We start from the raw sequence: 16703 nt of genomic DNA, 5'->3' as shown, positions 1-16703 counted from the left end.
GACCCCTTCCACTGGAGCAGCTGCTCCAAGCCCCTGTGTCCAACCTGGCCTTGAGCACTGCCAGGGATGGGGCAGCCACAGCTTCTCTGGGCACCCTGTGCCAGCGCCTCAGCACCCTCCCAGGGAACAGCTTCTGCCTAAGAGCTCAGCTCAGTCTCCCCTCTCTTGGGCAGGTTCAAGCCATTCCCCTTGGCCTGTCCCTCCAGGCCCTTGTCCCAAGCCCCTCTCTAGCTTTCCTGCAGCCCCTTTAGGCACTGGAGCTGCTCTCAGGTCTCCTTGGGGAAGCCCTGGATGATGGAGAAGTGCAGCATCTGTCATGGCATTAATGACTATTATAAACTATTAACTCAGTTTTGGTCCTTGGCCCTGCTTTTTGGCACAGTTTCATCCTCTTTGTAGATCCATCACCCAGTGAGAAGGGTACGATACAGGCGTTTTGATGAGCTGCCTTTCTAAAGCAGCATCTCTCAGGGTTTCTGACTCCAGAAATACCTGTCAGGCTGTTTTCCCTTCACCTGGAAGTACATTCTGGTATCTTATACGTAGCTGGTGTTGAAAACCGTCTGTGTCTGGCAGCACAACTGCTCCCAGTCAGACTTTTCAGCTTGAAGCCTTCAGCACAAGACGTGCCTCAAGATGCTTTTGGCACTCGAATAAAAGCCAGAGCGGAAAATGCTTTCAGCTCTTATTCCCTTCCTTTGCAAACCTGATTTTCAGACCCTCGCAGTCACCCGTACAACTGTGATCCTGAGCTTTTTCCATATGGAAAAGTGCAACAGACACACAGTGAATGTGAGATGCAGGGAACGCATCCCCGGCCCCGCTTTGGCTATCAGCATCACCCTCACCCCTTGTTTTCCCAGCTTAATACATGCAAATATATGTAAAGAGTAAAGACTGTTCCACCGAGTCTTGCACATTTGTTCCGAGGGAAGGAAAACAAGCTGGATTTACATGGAATTTACAAGCCCAATTCTCAGACCCACATCTTAAACCACCCAAAAGGCTGCTGGTGGCAGCCGCCGATGCCGACCCCGGCGCCGCTTCTGGCTCCTTGCTTTTCCCGGCGCCCGGAATCCTGATGGAGCTTTCTGAGACCTGGAGCATCTCCTCATTAAGAGCCTCTGATTGTTTTATTTTTTCCCCTAGTTTCATAATCAGTGATCTCGGCTACACCACCGAGTGTTACTGTGGCAACAGGGCTGAACCCAGCGGCGGTGCAGAACCACCGCAGGTAAAGGGGATCTCACGGCTCCGCAGCACTTTCTGAGCCCCATAGGGGCTGCTCCGGGGGACGGGCTGGCTGCTCCCTGCATCCTACAAGTGTCCCGGGCGGATTTCAGGGTAAGCACAAGCCCCCGTGAAGATGCATGAAGGGAACGCATGCGTTTGTCATTGGAGCTCAGGCTCTGTGAGGAGATTTGAACGCTGCCGTGCCCATGAGCCCCTCCGACACCTTTGTTTTAAAGGAGGATGCTCTGGCTGCTCGCCACCAGTTTGGAGCTGGGACTTAAGCTGGGTCCTGTGGAAAGGGCTGAGCCCCAAAGCTGGGCTTTGTTGTTTGGGTATTGATGGGGGGGGTTTGGTTTAAATCCGTGTTTCTCCTCCCCACGTACCATTTGTTTGCTCTCCGAGAGGCATCTGGCTAGGGAGGGATGTTGTTCTGCTAAATCATGGCCATGCTTCATCCTCACTCCTCGGGCAAAAGCAACTGGTCCTTCTCAGAGCTGCTGTGTGAAGTGCGCTCATGTTTTCTTTGTATGCGTTACAGAACATGCCTGGAACAAAGAAGGGGACACCTAAAATGGGATATTTAAGGAAATATCTTCCTATAGGACTTCATTTTTATTTCATTATTAATTCAGAGCTGTGAATAATGACTTGAAGCAGTTTCTCTCGTGCCTCTCAGGCAGCTCATCTCCGCTCCCCAGTGCTGTTGTCCTGCAGTGCCCATCCCATTTGGGGAATGGACAACAGGAGACCATGGGGTTTGGTCTCCTCTTTGCCAGGGGTGGTTACACGCTCTGGGGGTGTTGCTTTGGCTGTTTGAAGAGTTCAAGGCCAGGCTGGACACAGGGGCTTGGAGCAGCTGCTCCAGTGGAAGGGGTCCCTGCCCATGGCAGGGGTTGGAGCTGGATGAGCTTTAGGGTCCCTTCACCCCAAACCATGCTGTAAGTCCATGATGCTATGGAATACACCTCAAGGAGGACTCAGCTCCATCTCCCCTTTACAACACAGCTCCTGTGCCCCACCATTGCTCACCAGCCCAGCCTGCAGTGAAACCCTTCATCCCCAGCACTCGGTTCAGGCTCAGAGTTGTCCTTTCATCTTCGTCCTCCTGGCCCGACAGCTCCCTTGGCCTTAGCTCATTGCTTTCCTGTTTTCATACAGCTTCACCTTGGCTCAGCTTTTACCTGTCCCACCTTGATGCTGCTTGATGCTGTGGCCTTCAGGAAACCCTCTCCAGACGGTTGTTCTCCATTCTACAGGTTCAAGATGCTCTTCATAGAATCACACAATCCCAGCCTGGTTTGGGTGGGAAGGGAGCTTAAATCCCATCCATCTCCAACCCCTGCCACGGGCAGGGACCCCTTCCACTGGAGCAGCTGCTCCAAGCCCCTGTGTCCAACCTGGCCTTGAGCACTGCCAGGGATGGGGCAGCCACAGCTTCTCTGGGCACCCTGTGCCAGCGCCTCAGCACCCTCCCAGGGAAGAGCTTCCTCCTTATCTCCAACCTGAAATTCTCCTGTTGAAGTTTAAGCCTATTCCCCCTTGTCCTGGGGCTGCAGTACTGAGAAGCTGTCAGGACAATAAGCTACAGAATCACAGTGATTGAGGTTGGAAGGGACCTCTGGAAGTCGTTTATGCTCCAGCCTCCTGACTCAAGCAGGACAATCCAGGACAATCCAGTTGCCCAGGACTGTTTCCATGCTGATTTTTAATGCCTCCAGGGATGGAGACTCCACATCCCCCCTGTGCAGCCTGTGCAAGTCACCCTGACAGCCAATACGTGTTTCCTTATCCCTGGCAGTGCTCAAGGCCAGGTTGGACACAGGGGCTTGGAGCAGCTGCTCCAGTGGAAGGGGTCCCTGCCCGTGGCAGGGATTGGAGCTGTATGGGATTTAAGCTCCCTTCCAACCCAAACCATTCCATGAGTAAATAGTGAAGTGCAGGGAAGCAGTGATTTCATTGGAGGTTGGGCAGGTGGATGAGAGCAGAGCCCCAATCCCTTCCTGAGGCTTCTCCTCCTCACACACACTGTTGGTTCCAGTGTTTGTCACTCATGTGGAAGCCTCCTGTTTATTTAGGAGCCAAACAGAAAAGGCAAAGCAACCCGAGTGGGTTTTCAGAGAGGGTGAATGGTTGCTGTGATTCATCTTTTCTGTTGAGGAGTGGAAAAGCAGAGGGTGGGGGAATGATGCTCAGTGACACATCAAAGGCCTTGTTTCAGCTTCGGAGACACATGCGAGGCATTAGTCACTGCCTCTTTGTGCAGCGAAACCCTTCTTCCTCCCTCATCTCCACTGCTCCTGGTCAGAGCTCCTTGGGTGGTGTTAATGAAGACAAGAAATCCTTGGCATCTCATCCAGTGGCAGAGGTTTGGGATTGCAGGAATGAGGAACCTGGTGCTGGTGGGATCATTGTGCCATCGGATGAGCCCATGAGCTGCTCTCCTCTGCCGTGGATCACAGCTCCAGCGAGAGGCTGGAAAACCACAACTGGTGTTTAAAAGGAGCAGGGAGAGGAAGAGGGAATGGCAGGTTTGTTTTCCAGGCTGGCTGAGCCATGCTGATGGCTTGCTGCCACCAGAAAGGAAATAAAACAAGACCTTTTTCCCCTTTCTTTATGCTCGTGCTTGTTCTCATCCTACTGTGAGCTGCTTCAAAGAGCCAAGCGGTGCAAACACTAACCTTGCTCCTAGTTTTGCCCTTTTCCCTGCCAGGAAAAGGAGGAAAAGTGACATTTCTTCTATATTTCACTGTGGTTGGGGTCAGCACAAGGCATTGGCGTGGTCTCGGATGAGCCATTACATTTAAGCATCCTATCAACAGCAGCGGTGGTGCCTGGGGTCCTGGGTGCCATTTGGTTTGCATCTCCTCCTTGCACAGAGACAAAGATTGCTTCATTTTCCAGGAATCGGGAATATGTCAGAGGTGGGGTAAATCCTGCCTTTGATTGTGGATGCCTGTATCTGGGTCTGGGCAGTTTCTGCAGCACTAAATACTAGTTCCTTGCTTTCTGCAGCCTAACCCCCTATAGCAGCAGACACTAAAGGACCAGTTTTAAACCCCTTATTACTTTATAAAGAGATTATTTCCTCTCCTTTTCCCCTCCAGCATCAATCTTCTTGGCCAGATTTGCTGATTTTAAACCATATATTCTGCAGCCCTAAACCCAGCTTTTCCTATAGGGAGATCCTGAGCAGTGCATGGAGAATGCAGTGCATATATACTATAGAAAGAGATAAATAGGTATATACCTATGGATGTTTAGATACTCTTATATATATAAATATATATATAATAGATAGAGATAAATATATGTACATATATAGATGGTTTAATATATATGTATGTACTGTATGTAGAGAGATAAGCATATACATAATTTAATGTATATGTATATACTATATATAGAGAGATAAACATACATGTATAGATACTTTCTGTACATATAAAAATAAATCTATACTGTAGAGAGATATATGCCATATATTGATACTTTAATATATATAAATATATATACTGTATAGGGAGAGGTAAACATATATATATATATATATTTATATGGGGGTTGGAAGTAGATGACCTTAAGGTCCTTTCTGACTGTAACTATTCTATGATTCTATGATTATATAGATAGATAGATACTTTTATATAGAAAAGTATACTGTAGAGATAAATATTTATATATATATAGATGCTTTTATACATACAAAAATATATATACTATATATGGAGAGATAAATATATGCATACATAGAGACCTTATTATATATAGAAATATGTATTTATTATATAGAAAGGTAAATACATCTATAGATACTTTTTAATGTATGAATACTTATATTCATACAGATGAAGGCTTATACATATCCTATATAAGGAGGGTTTATACAGAGACATATATATATGTAGATGCTTTTGTATGTATAAACGCATATATACTATGTATAGAGAGATAACCATATAGATAGATACTTGTATCTATTCATTTAACATATATATAAACCTATCCACAGCACTGCAGGAGCCTCAGCCGTTCCCGAGGGCTCCCGTGGCAGCCTCTGGAGCAGGAAGGTGCAAGGAAGGCAGGATGCTCGAGCATCCCCGTGCGCAGCAGATCCGCCTGACGTCAGGCTGTTTTTGTGCGGCTCGCAGGATGTCGCAGCCAGCCAAGAGCTGTGTTTATGTTGATAACATTACAAGTATTTCCTCTCCGCTTCCGAAGGCAGCAGGGAGGGAGCCGAGGGGGAAGGGAGACGCTCGGGTTCCTCCAGCTCTGGGGTAGGGCTCTCGAGGCCTCGGATGTGAAGCAGTGGGACCGATGGTGTTTGTTATGTTCCAGTTGGGAATAGGGAGGGTGGAAGCGCAGGGGTTGGGAGCTGGCACAGCCCTCTCCTTGCTCCCCATCCAAGTTAAGGGGATTGATAAAGCAGTGCTGGCAGCTGGGCACGGGAGCAGCTCCTGGGAGTTCTTGTGTAATGATCTGCACAGCGAGTCCTGATGCTTCCGGGTGTCCTGTTTCTTCTGACATTCAATGTAATAAAGCCATAAGAAACTCAGGGTCTGCACGGGCTGCCTGCATCCAGCTTGCTATGTGAAATCAGGGCAAGGCTTGGGAAAGTCTGTGTTCTGTCCCCTTGGCAATCCTTTCCTCCTGATGTGATGCACTTACCAAGTGTAAAACCTCTGCTCTGGAGCCAGGCTGAGAGAGCTGGGCTGGGGCAGCCTGGACAAGAGAAGGCTTCTGAAGGGGAGAGCCCAGAGCAGCTCCAGTGCCTAAAGGGGCTGCAGGAAAGCTGGAGAGGGGCTTGGGACAAGGGCCTGTAGGGACAGGCCAAGGGGAATGGCTTGAACCTGCCCAAGAGAGGGGAGACTGAGCTGAGCTCTTAGGCAGAAGCTGTTCCCTGGGAGGGTGCTGAGGCGCTGGCACAGGGTGCCCAGAGAAGCTGTGGCTGCCCCATCCCTGGCAGTGCTCAAGGCCAGGTTGGACACAGGGGCTTGGAGCAGCTGCTCCAGTGGAAGGGGTCCCTGCCATGACAGGGGTTGGAATTGGATGGGATTTAAGGTCCCTTCCAACACAAACCAGGCTGGGATTCTATGACTGTAATCCCAGAGCATCCTCCTCAGCGAAGGAGGGACCTGCAGCAATGGTTAGACTCAATCTTTAGGGTCTTTTCCAACCTAAATGATTCTATGATCATCCCACTGTCCCAAAGGAGACACCCATGGTACTGGTACCCGTGGCCTGTCCAGGAATAGCCAGGAATAGCAGTTGTGGTCATGGAAATAAACCCAAGTTCTTCTGTTGTATAAATATTAATTCCCTGTACTGAAGGGCAGAAAGAAGAGGGGATTCACAGCTTTTACTTCTTTTCACCCCCCCCTCCCTGACCTGCTTTTGGTACCAAAGGAAAGTGTGTTGAGGACGGGGGAGAAGAGCTTTGAAGGCCTATGGGACATTTGGCTGTTGGCTTTAGAGCGTGCAGGGTTGGTATGGCCTAACCCATCATCATCCCTTCCTTAACCTTCCCAAAAGGAGTCCAGGGATCATGGATGAGAGAGGAACCAGGTCCTTGGGATCCAGCCCCAGCTCTGCCACCCCTTTGTAGAGTGGTCATGTTCATTCCCTGCTAATCTGAGGTGTGCTGCAAGAGCTGGAGCAACCAGCTCCAAGGATCCTTGAAGCCATTAGGAAAGGCTTGGAAGAGATGGGAATCTCTGTGGTGTCCCAATGATCAGTTAATTACAGCATTGAGGAGCAAGATCTCAGCATGAGGAGCTGGTAGGATGCCAGTGTGGTGGGAGCATCCCTGGTAGCAACTGGTTTGTCTGCTCTTGGGCCGGAGTGCTGCTGCAGAGCCAGTGCTGGCAAAGCTGTGAACCAATTGAATGGGATGCCAAGTGAGTGGGAATCCCAAATGAACAGGATTCCAGATGAATAGGAATCCCAAATGAATGAGATGCCAATGAATGAGAAACCCAGATGAACAGAATTCCAAATGAATGGGATTCTCAAGTGAACAGGATTCCAAATGAATGGGAATGCCAGATGAAAGGGCTGCCGCATAAATGGGGATACAAAGTGAACAGGTCCCCAAATGAGCAGGAATTCCAGAGGCATAGGATCCCATATGAGCATGATCCCAAAGGGATGGGAATTCTCATTTTGAGAGTCTCCTTTTGCCTTGTTACTGTTTTCTTGTGGTAGTGATTTGTTCCCAGCATGGGAGGGAGTTGTGATGGTGAGACCTTGGTGCCTGCATCAGCCCTCACCAGGTTTCAGGAGCATCTCCATGCTGCTGTTACATTCACTGGAGATTCAGCATGGCTTTGGCTTCCTCCTGCCTTTGCACATGGGTCCCATCTCCATGAGGGCCCTATTTCCATAGGTTCCCACAATAGGATGCTCAGAGCAGCTGTTTCCTGCAGGGAGCTGCTTCCATTCTCGCTGACAGCTCAGCTTTGTGTGCTTTGCTATTGCAATTAAACATGGGGAGGACACAAGCTCCCTTTTCCTACACTGTGGGGGTGGAAAAGCTCTTTGGCTTAGGACCATATCAGCTCTGGAGTGTGACTGCTCATGCAGTGGCCTTGGAGCAGAGGCTGAGATCCTGGTGCACTTACCACAGGGCTTTTCCCCAGGCTCCAGCTGTGCTGGATGGTTCTCAGCCCTAAAAACACAGGATCACTGAATAGTTTAGAAGGGAGCTTAAAGCTCCTCCAGCTCCAACCCCTGCCATGGCAGGGACCCCTTCCACTGGAGCAGCTGCTCCAAGCCCTGTGTCCAACCTGGCCTTGAGCACTGCCAGGGATGGGGCAGCCACAGCTTCTCTGGGCACCCTGTGCCCGAGCCTCAGCATCCTCATCCTCAGACATTCCTTCCTTATAAACTTGGGGTTTTCTCCTCCAAAGCCAAAGCAGTTCAGACCAAGCCCATCCCTCTGCCAGGTGCTTGAACATCTTGCATGGGGTGCGTTAAGCACCGAGACTGAAGCATGTCCTTAACACCCCACCTGCTGTGGGTTATCCAAGCATCCCACCCCAGAGCAGAGCCTGGGGGAGGCATCGCAGGACCAGCAGCAAGAGGATAATTCCAATGAGTCCAAACTCATCCAGGCGGATACTGGAACTGCTGTTGCACCACTGGGACCACTTGGAGAAAGCCTTGCCCTGCTTGCAGCAGCAGGGCTGGACATGGAGGGAGCTAAAGGAAAGCTCTTATCTCTGGAGCTTGGTTTCCTGCTGCTTCAGGGTTTGTCTGACCCTTTGGTCACTGAGTCAGGTCGATTTTTGCCAGGTTTTCTATTGGGGGGGAGGAAAAATATGTCAGTGGGTGGTGCTGATGGGAGGATGCTCCTGGCTGGGGTGGGATCTTGTATTCCTGATCCCATTCCCAGCACGTTGATGACTTCAGCCTTGTCTTTTTGCCCGGAGTTTGGGATGGGTTTAGATTGAAGCAGGTTTAAAGAGATCGAATGGGAACAAACAGCACAAGATGTGTTTTAAGAGGGGAGAGGCTTAGAATGTGCATCAGGAATCAATCCCTGTCTTGGCAGCATGACCATGGTGGTGAGGTCTTGCAGCCTTCTCCCAAGAGATGCTAAAGATGCAACTGGACAGGGGAGAGCCATACATCCCCTGCTGGTCCATGGCACATAATGTTTCCTCTGGGCTCATAGCAGATGGGAGATGCTGGCCCACCCTTGGGAGGTGCTGGTGTGGGGCTTGGCAGCTTTGGGCTCTCCTGTGGCCAGGAGGATGCTATCTCACATCGTGCTGTCATTTGCCTCTGGACCTGTATCTTCCTGGGAGGAGATAACGCTGTCCATTTCTCCGGAGCTGTTTGAGGTCCACAGAGGAAAGGAATGACCCTAAAGACCTTGTGTTTAAAAGGGCTAGGGGAGAAAGCTGAGGGGAAGCAAGTTCCATGATGACATCGCCCTGTAATTTAGGAGGATGCTTCCTGGAAAGCAGCATCCAGTGAGGAATGTGCAGCCTGGCCTGGAGATGAGCCTGGATTAGAATTATTGTTATTTACGGGTATTTGTTTCATCTGCATGTGCAGGGAATCTGATGGGGACCTCTGGCCACAGAGATGCTGCGAGGGCTGGAGCAGCTCTGCTCTGGAGCCAGGCTGAGAGAGCTGGGCTGGGGCAGCCTGGACAAGAGAAGGCTCCTGAAGGGGAGAGCCCAGAGCAGCTCCAGTGCCTAAAGGGGCTGCAGGAAAGCTGGAGAGGGGCTTGGGACAAGGGCCTGTAGGGACAGGCCAAGGGGAATGGCTTGAACCTGCCCAAGAGAGGGGAGACTGAGCTGAGCTCTTAGGCAGAAGCTGTTCCCTGGGAGGGTGCTGAGGCGCTGGCACAGGGTGCCCAGAGAAGCTGTGGCTGCCCCATCCCTGGCAGTGCTCAAGGCCAGGTTGGACACAGGGGCTTGGAGCAGCTGCTCCAGTGGAAGGGGTCCCTGCCCATGGCAGGGGTTGGAGCTGGATGGGTTTTAAGCTCCCTTCCAACCCAAACCAGGCTGGGATCCTATGAATGGAGCTGAGCCTGGCCTTGTGCAATCCTCTCCATGCCCAGTAGTAGTCAGGGGCTTCACTGAGTCTGCAGGGATCCCCTGGCTGCTGACCACAGGAGGAGCTGCCCTCTCCTCCTTCCCTGCCTCCAGTGGCACAATGGATCAAGGCTCCTTACCATGGTCTTCACGTGTGCTGCATTCCAGTCTGCTCAAAGCACACTCATTGCTGACCTTTATATGAACATGCTATTGATGTCCTGTAAGATCAGGTGCTTATCTTTGGAGTCAGCTCCAGTGCTTGCTCCTCTTGTGCTCTCCCACAGTTCACCCATCCCCTGCTTCATCCCTGCTCACTTTTACTGCTCCCCCACACTGAGATCCCACAGTGTCCTCTCCCATACAGAACATATGAACACAGCAATAAATCCTTCCCATCCACATGCCAGCAGGGACTCCAGCCACACGTTCACTCCTCCGTCCCAGCTCTACGCACACAAGATGCACAGAGGAATCTCCAGTTGGAATTCCTTTGGGATAACATTGCATGAGGGTTTACAAACCCGGTCTCTCCTCTCTTCCCCAGGTCAACATGGATTTGTGGCTCTTTCTCCTTCTGCTCGGAAGTGGCCTGATAAGCGTAGGTGCTAACAACGTTACAACAGGTAAAATATCCTCTTCTTTTGTCCCTAAACCACCTTTAGGATCAAAGGAGTAAGTGATGCTTAGTGACTTACTCCTGCCCTGCACTTAACTGTAGTACAAACTATTGGAAAGAGGGTGATGGGCTGCAGGTGCTCATAAATGCGACCTGCAGGCCCTATATTGTTCCTGTCTGATAGAGGCTCTGATCTTTGTACCCCTCAGTATCATAAGACCTGTTCAAGCTACCAGGTTCTTAGGATTTGCATCAGTGCTGTGCACAGCATTCCCTGTCCTGGATTTGGGATTTTGTGTCTGGTTTCTCCTTATAATGATGCAACCCCCCCAGCATCTAAACCCTGCAGTGCTACAGAAAGGTATCTCCAGGAGCTTCCTTGTGCTTTCTCCTCTCACAGAGCCACCCCCAACAGTGCCCACCTCCCCCAGGACCCCCACCAAAGCTCCTACAGCAGGTCCTGAGCTTAGGACTACGACAAGAGCAAACAGCCTCAACATTAGCACTCCAGTGACTGTATCTCCCGTGGCCACAAAGCCACCTACAACCACAGCCACCAGGATCTCCCCTGACACCACCACTGTCAGCATCAACACCTCCACGTTGGGGACCACCATCCCTGTGTCTCCAGCCACCTCCCCTCTGCCCAGCGGGACCCCACCGGCTCCAGGCACCACTGTCCCCAGCACAGAAGCAGAGACGACGGAGAGGAACTCCAGTGTGATGGTGACAACGCAGGAGACCTCTTCTGCTTCACACAACAGTAAGTGGCTCCTTCATCTCTTCTTCTCCAGGCCACGCTGCCTCCGGCTTTGTTTCTTTGCTCTTCTGGAGTTTTGGGGGACAAAAGGGGATGAGAAGGCACTCTGGGGCAGATTCCATGGTGATACCGCAGGACAAGAGGGACATGGAGCTGCTTAGACATTAGGAACAAGTTGGTGGTGAGGTTGGCACAGGTGGACCAGAGGAGCTGTGGCTGGAAGGTGTCCCTGCCCATGGCAGCATCACAGCATGGTTTGGGCTGGAAGGGAGCTTAAAGCCCATCCAGTTCCAACCCCTGCCACAGGCAGGGACCCCTTCCACTGGAGCAGCTGCTCCAAGCCCCTGTGTCCAACCTGGCCTTGAGCACTGCCAGGGATGGGGCAGCCACAGCTTCTCTGGGCACCCTGTGCCAGCGCCTCAGCACCCTCCCAGGGAACAGCTTCTGCCTCAGAGCTCAGCTCAGTCTCCCCTCTCTTGGGCAGGTTCAAGCCATTCCCCTTGGCCTGTCCCTCCAGGCCCTTGTCCCAAGCCCCTCTCCAGCTTTCCTGCAGCCCCTTTAGGCACTGGAGCTGCTCTGGGGTCTCCCCTTCAGGAGCCTTCTCTTGCCCAGGCTGCCCCAGCCCAGCTCTCTCACATGCACAGTGATACATGCACAGTGCAAGCGTAGCATACACATAGACTTCAAATGGGAGTGATGGGGACAAAAGCCTGAAGACCTGTATTTCTAATACAATCTGTGCTATCAGGGAAAGGATTTAATCACTTTTGTGTCTTTGCTACCTACTTCTTTTATCACTGGGGTTACTGGTTTTGGCCGACTCTCGCTGCATGCTGTGACACGTTGGCTATTGCACCAACCAGACCCCATGTGGCTTCTCACTTGATGTCAGCCCCAAAAACAAACGACCAGACCTGATTCTTTCTTTATTTCAAGTAATTTGTCAAGGAGCAAAATTAGTTTCAGGGCTGCCCTTGCTATTAATCTTAATGGGAAATGTGGGTATCAGTCATGGAAGAATTAAGTGGTGCTCAAGAAGGATGGGGCAGAGGTACCACATGAATTAGATGTTGTACAAGCAGTTTTGGCTTCTCCAAACCTGCTAATGTTGTCCTCAAGCCCATGCTGCAGCTCTTCACACGTGAAACAAAGGTGTGGGGTGCCCATGACAGCAGCATTACAGCAGGGGAGCTGGGCTGGACCCTCCTTGGCACAGGTTTGCTCTGGTTTCCTATAGATGGGACATCCAAACCAGCAGGTAGAGGCTTTCCTTGGATGCTCCTCATCCCCATCCCTGAACTTGGCTGCTCTTAATGGAACTCTTGGCTCAGCCACTCATTTAAAACCACTCACAAGTGTTATCTCTTTAGTTAAGTGCCAATGAATTACACCAGTGACTTGCTGGTTATAGGCTTAAGCAGACCGTATTATCCATTAAGAGCAGTAAGTTGTGGTTATCCATGTCAGAGCTTGGCCTCAGCTCCCTGCTCTGCTGACAAGCAGTTGGGTTTAGATCCCTTTTCCTTGTTACGACGTGAAGGCTGATACTTGTTTTAACATCCTGGCTTTGTAGCTGCTGTTTTAAGGGGAAGATTTACAAGCAGATGATGAGAGTTACTAAATTTGTTACTGTCTTGGTCTTTGATCACTCATAACTTATTAAAATAGATGTTTCTTGGTTGCTAAGAGACTCTTGTTTTCTTTCTCTGCAGGTAACTCTGACAGAAGAGGTGAGAATCCCATAGCTCATTGCTCTTTGCTCAGTAAAATCATCTCCAGAAGCATTCCTCTATTAGAAACCTCTCCTTGTGCCATGCTTCCAAACTTGCCTTTGCAAAGCCTCTCAAGCTGGTGACACGCTGGTATCCCAACTGATGTGGGGCTTCCCTTCTTTGAAGCTCAAGGCCAGGTTGGACACAGGGGCTTGGAGCAGCTGCTCCAGTGGAAGGGGTCCCTGCCATGACAGGGGTTGGAGCTGGAGGAGCTTTGAGGTCCCTTCCAACCCAAACCATTCTATGGCGAAACAAGCAATCCTGGACCAATCTGTCCATGCCTTGTTAGATACAAAGTGTTCCTGCTGAATGCTTTCAAAACATCATTACCATCCGAGAGCTGGATGAGCAAAAGGAGCCATTCAGGCAATTTCCTTCTTTTTTTGCTTATGAATTATCTTCATTGCCTATAATTTACCCTGTTTGACCCGGACCCATTCTCTAAATGATGTGAATAATCATTTTTCTCTATAATTCCATTGGCAAGCAGCAGCACAAATCCATTTCTTCTGCTTTAACAGCACTTAGGTGCATTTTTCCATCTCTTAGTTCTGAGAACTGGCATCAATAGCAGAATACTTGCAGTTCCTCATGGCTTTAACTGTATCAGAGAGGGCAGAGCAGAGGTGCAGCCTCTGTGGTTGTCACCTATAGAAACCAGCTTCCTCTGGGTGTTTCCATCATTGGTCTGATAGGTGTTTCAGCTTTGTAAACTCAGTGGCAAGCAGCTTTATAGTGCTGGGTGTGCCAAGCTCACGCTGATGCAGAGAAAAAGAGAGATGCTTTGTGATCATTACTGTCAATGTGCATTAGTGCAGAGGAATAAAAGAGACCCAGGTCCAAGTGAATTCATTTAAAGTAATGGTTAAGCCACTGGAGTAATGTTCAATGTAATTCCCTTGGATCTGCCGTGGCTTAGGTCTGACTTTGCAGTCTCTCTACCATTGTTCATCCCTGCTCCTGAGAGCAAAGAAATGGGAAATGGGGGGAAATTTGGCTTCATCCTGATATTGATATTCCTGATATTAACTTTAATGTTAATAAAATCATGAATATGTTCCAAGTGCTGTGACTTGGAGGATTATTCTAGGGGGATTGGTCACAATTTGTAGCACCAAGAAGCAGCACTGGGAGGAAAACCATGGCAGCAAGAAGCAGAGGGGCTGCTGTTGACATGAAGGAGACCTGAGAGCAGCTCCAGTGCCTAAAAGGGCTGCAGGAAAGCTGGAGAGGGGCTTGGGACAAGGGCCTGTAGGGACAGGCCAAGGGGAATGGCTTGAACCTGCCCAAGAGAGGGGAGACTGAGCTGAGCTCTTAGGCAGAAGCTGTTCCCTGGGAGGGTGCTGAGGCGCTGGCACAGGGTGCCCAGAGGAGCTGATGCTTTCCATGCTGTGGACTGTGATGGATGCTCCAGCACTGCAGGTCTGTGGAAGCAGAGCATTGGGTCCTTGTCCCTTGTCCAAGCAAATTCCAAGTGTGACACCCCTGGAGCTGAGACTCAAGCAGTGCAGGAGCTGAGGTTGATGGCACTGCTCCCCAAGGCTGGCTGGGGACCTTCCAGCCCATTTCCTGCCTGCCTCTGCTGGGTAGGCTCGGCAGCACGGCTGTGGTTAGCACTGCGGTGGCAAAGCTCTAACTCTCCCAGACAGATGTGCTGAAAGAACGGCTGCAGAGAGCCACAACAACCCCCAGACCTCCTGCATCCTGCTGCCAGAGGCACCCTGCCCATACATCACATCTGACAACTGGTTAGGATGAGCTTCAACCAGCCACGGCGGGAGAAGTGGTCCAGTGATACATTAGTGAAGGGGGTCTGCAGAGATGCTGGAGAGGGGCTCTTCATTAGGGACTGTAGTGACAGGACAAGGGGTGATGGGTTAAAACTGAAACAGGGGAGGTTTAGATTGGATCTAAGGAAGAAATTCTTTACTGTGAGGGTGCTGAGGCACTGGAATGGGTTGCCCAGGGAGGTTGTGAATGCTCCATCCCTGGCAGTGTTCAAGGCCAGGTTGGATGAAGCCTTGGGTGCCATGGTTTAGTGTGAGGTGTCCCTGCCCATGGCAGGGGGTTGGAACTGGATGATCTTAAGGTCCTTTCCAACCCAAACCATTCTATGATAGTGGGGGCACAGCACTTCAGCAAGGCAGCTTCCCTTCCTGTCCAACAGGCAGGATGGTGTTGATGGTTATGGTTGGAGGATTCAACAAGAAAGGGCTGGCTGTGGTTGGGTTAAGACACACCACGGTTGCTTTGCCTTCCTGATCTTGCTTTTGGAAAGCTTCATGGTGGGTAATGCTAACACTCAGGCAACAACCGAATGTGCAGGACACAATATATCCCTTGGCTTTTTGTTGCTGGGATGGGGGCCATATCAACACGTGGATGGAAGGAGCAAAGACGTGCAAGACTGGGAGGGTTTCATGTCTTTGAATAAACCCAGCAGGGTTTGTTTGCCCTGCTAGGTCATTGCCTTCGAATCATTGCACAAAGATGGTGTTTCTTGGTTGGAATAAATGTTCTGCACCTCCCAGCACAGAGGGACAAATGCAGAAATAAACCAGAGTGCCCCTTTGTAGCTCTGTAGTCAAACAGTGTGGGTTGGGTTGGGTTGGAAGGGAGCTTAAAGCTCCTCCAGCTCCAACCCCTGCCACGGGCAGGGACCCCTTCCACTGGAGCAGCTGCTCCAAGCCCCTATGTCCAACCTGGCCTTGAGCACTGCCAGGGATGGGGCAGCCACAGCTTCTCTGGGCACCCTGTGCCAGCGCCTCAGCACCCTCCCAGGGAACAGCTTCTGCCTAAGAGCTCAGCTCAGTCTCCCCTCTCTTGGGCAGGTTCAAGCCATTCCCCTTGGCCTGTCCCTCCAGGCCCTTGTCCCAAGCCCCTCTGCAGCTTTCCTGCAGCCCCTTTAGGCACTGGAGCTGCTCTGGGGTCTCCCCTTGAGGAGCCTTCTCTTGTCCAGGCTGCCCCAGCCCAGCTCTCTCTGGCTCCAGCAAGCAAGAACTCCACCTCTGCCCTGTTGATCAATGGCACTGGATGTTGCAGTATTGGTAACCACCCCTTTCCTTTCCTCTTGCAGATGAGACTCCAATCATAGCTGTGATGGTGGCCCTGTCTTCCCTCCTAGTCATAGTATTTATTATTATTGTGCTGTACATGTTAAGGTAAGAGATGCTTTCATGCTGATTCCCCTTGTTTGGCAGGGATTCATCACTGAATGCACAGGGATAAGCCTTTGTGCTGTGTCCTAAGCTAAAGGCTGACACAGCCACACAAGAAACCTGTAAGGATAATGAAAATGTGGTTTGGGGTTATCTAGTAAATGATGCTCATTCCTTTCTCTATAAAGTGGGGTAATGCCTGTTCTGCTCCTGAATAAAGCCATATTTAGTAGGTAAGGTTAAACTGAAGTCCTCTTAATGCACTTAAGTAGTCAGTAAGGTTTCCTGCTGAGGCTGAGGGTGTTGGATTGAGTAATGCAGAGAAGCTGAACACAACACTGGAGCCAGAAACTCCTTTGCTTGTATAACTGGGTGTGTTATTCCTTGATTCCCATCTTGCTATCGAACGTGATCCAACATCCAGAGCCAAGCTCTGTCTTGGAAACCAAACCTGCCCATTGTGCCTGTGCAGCTCCCACTGCAAAGCACCCTATGACTGGAGCTTGGTAGGAGCATTAGGTGATGCTGTACCTGGGTCTATAGCATTCCAAAGCCTCCTTAGGTCCATTTTTGAGCAATCCAAGCATCATTGCTGCTCCGAATGCAGCATTCCCAGCT

At 50.6% G+C, this 16703-nt stretch overlaps 1 protein-coding gene across 2 annotated transcripts in view; it reads left to right on the top strand.

The window, feature by feature from the left end:
• PTPRA (protein tyrosine phosphatase receptor type A) overlaps positions 1-16703 on the top strand; it is a 107108-nt gene that overhangs the window by 73523 nt on the left and 16882 nt on the right. The window contains exons 4-7 of one of the 2 annotated variants that reach the window (XM_034064677.1): positions 10324-10402; positions 10796-11158; positions 12868-12885; positions 16004-16088. In XM_034064677.1, the coding sequence (XP_033920568.1) occupies positions 10324-10402; positions 10796-11158; positions 12868-12885; positions 16004-16088 (545 nt within the window). The remainder of the gene's footprint in view (positions 1-10323; positions 10403-10795; positions 11159-12867; positions 12886-16003; positions 16089-16703) is intronic. The other variant, XM_034064678.1, reaches the window with a different exon arrangement.

Source organism: Melopsittacus undulatus, chromosome 7, assembly GCF_012275295.1.
Source record: "Melopsittacus undulatus isolate bMelUnd1 chromosome 7, bMelUnd1.mat.Z, whole genome shotgun sequence".
Classification (NCBI taxonomy): domain Eukaryota; kingdom Metazoa; phylum Chordata; class Aves; order Psittaciformes; family Psittaculidae; genus Melopsittacus; species Melopsittacus undulatus.
The sequence above is the reverse complement of the archived record's forward strand: the minus strand, read 5'-3'. Positions and strand labels throughout refer to the sequence as shown.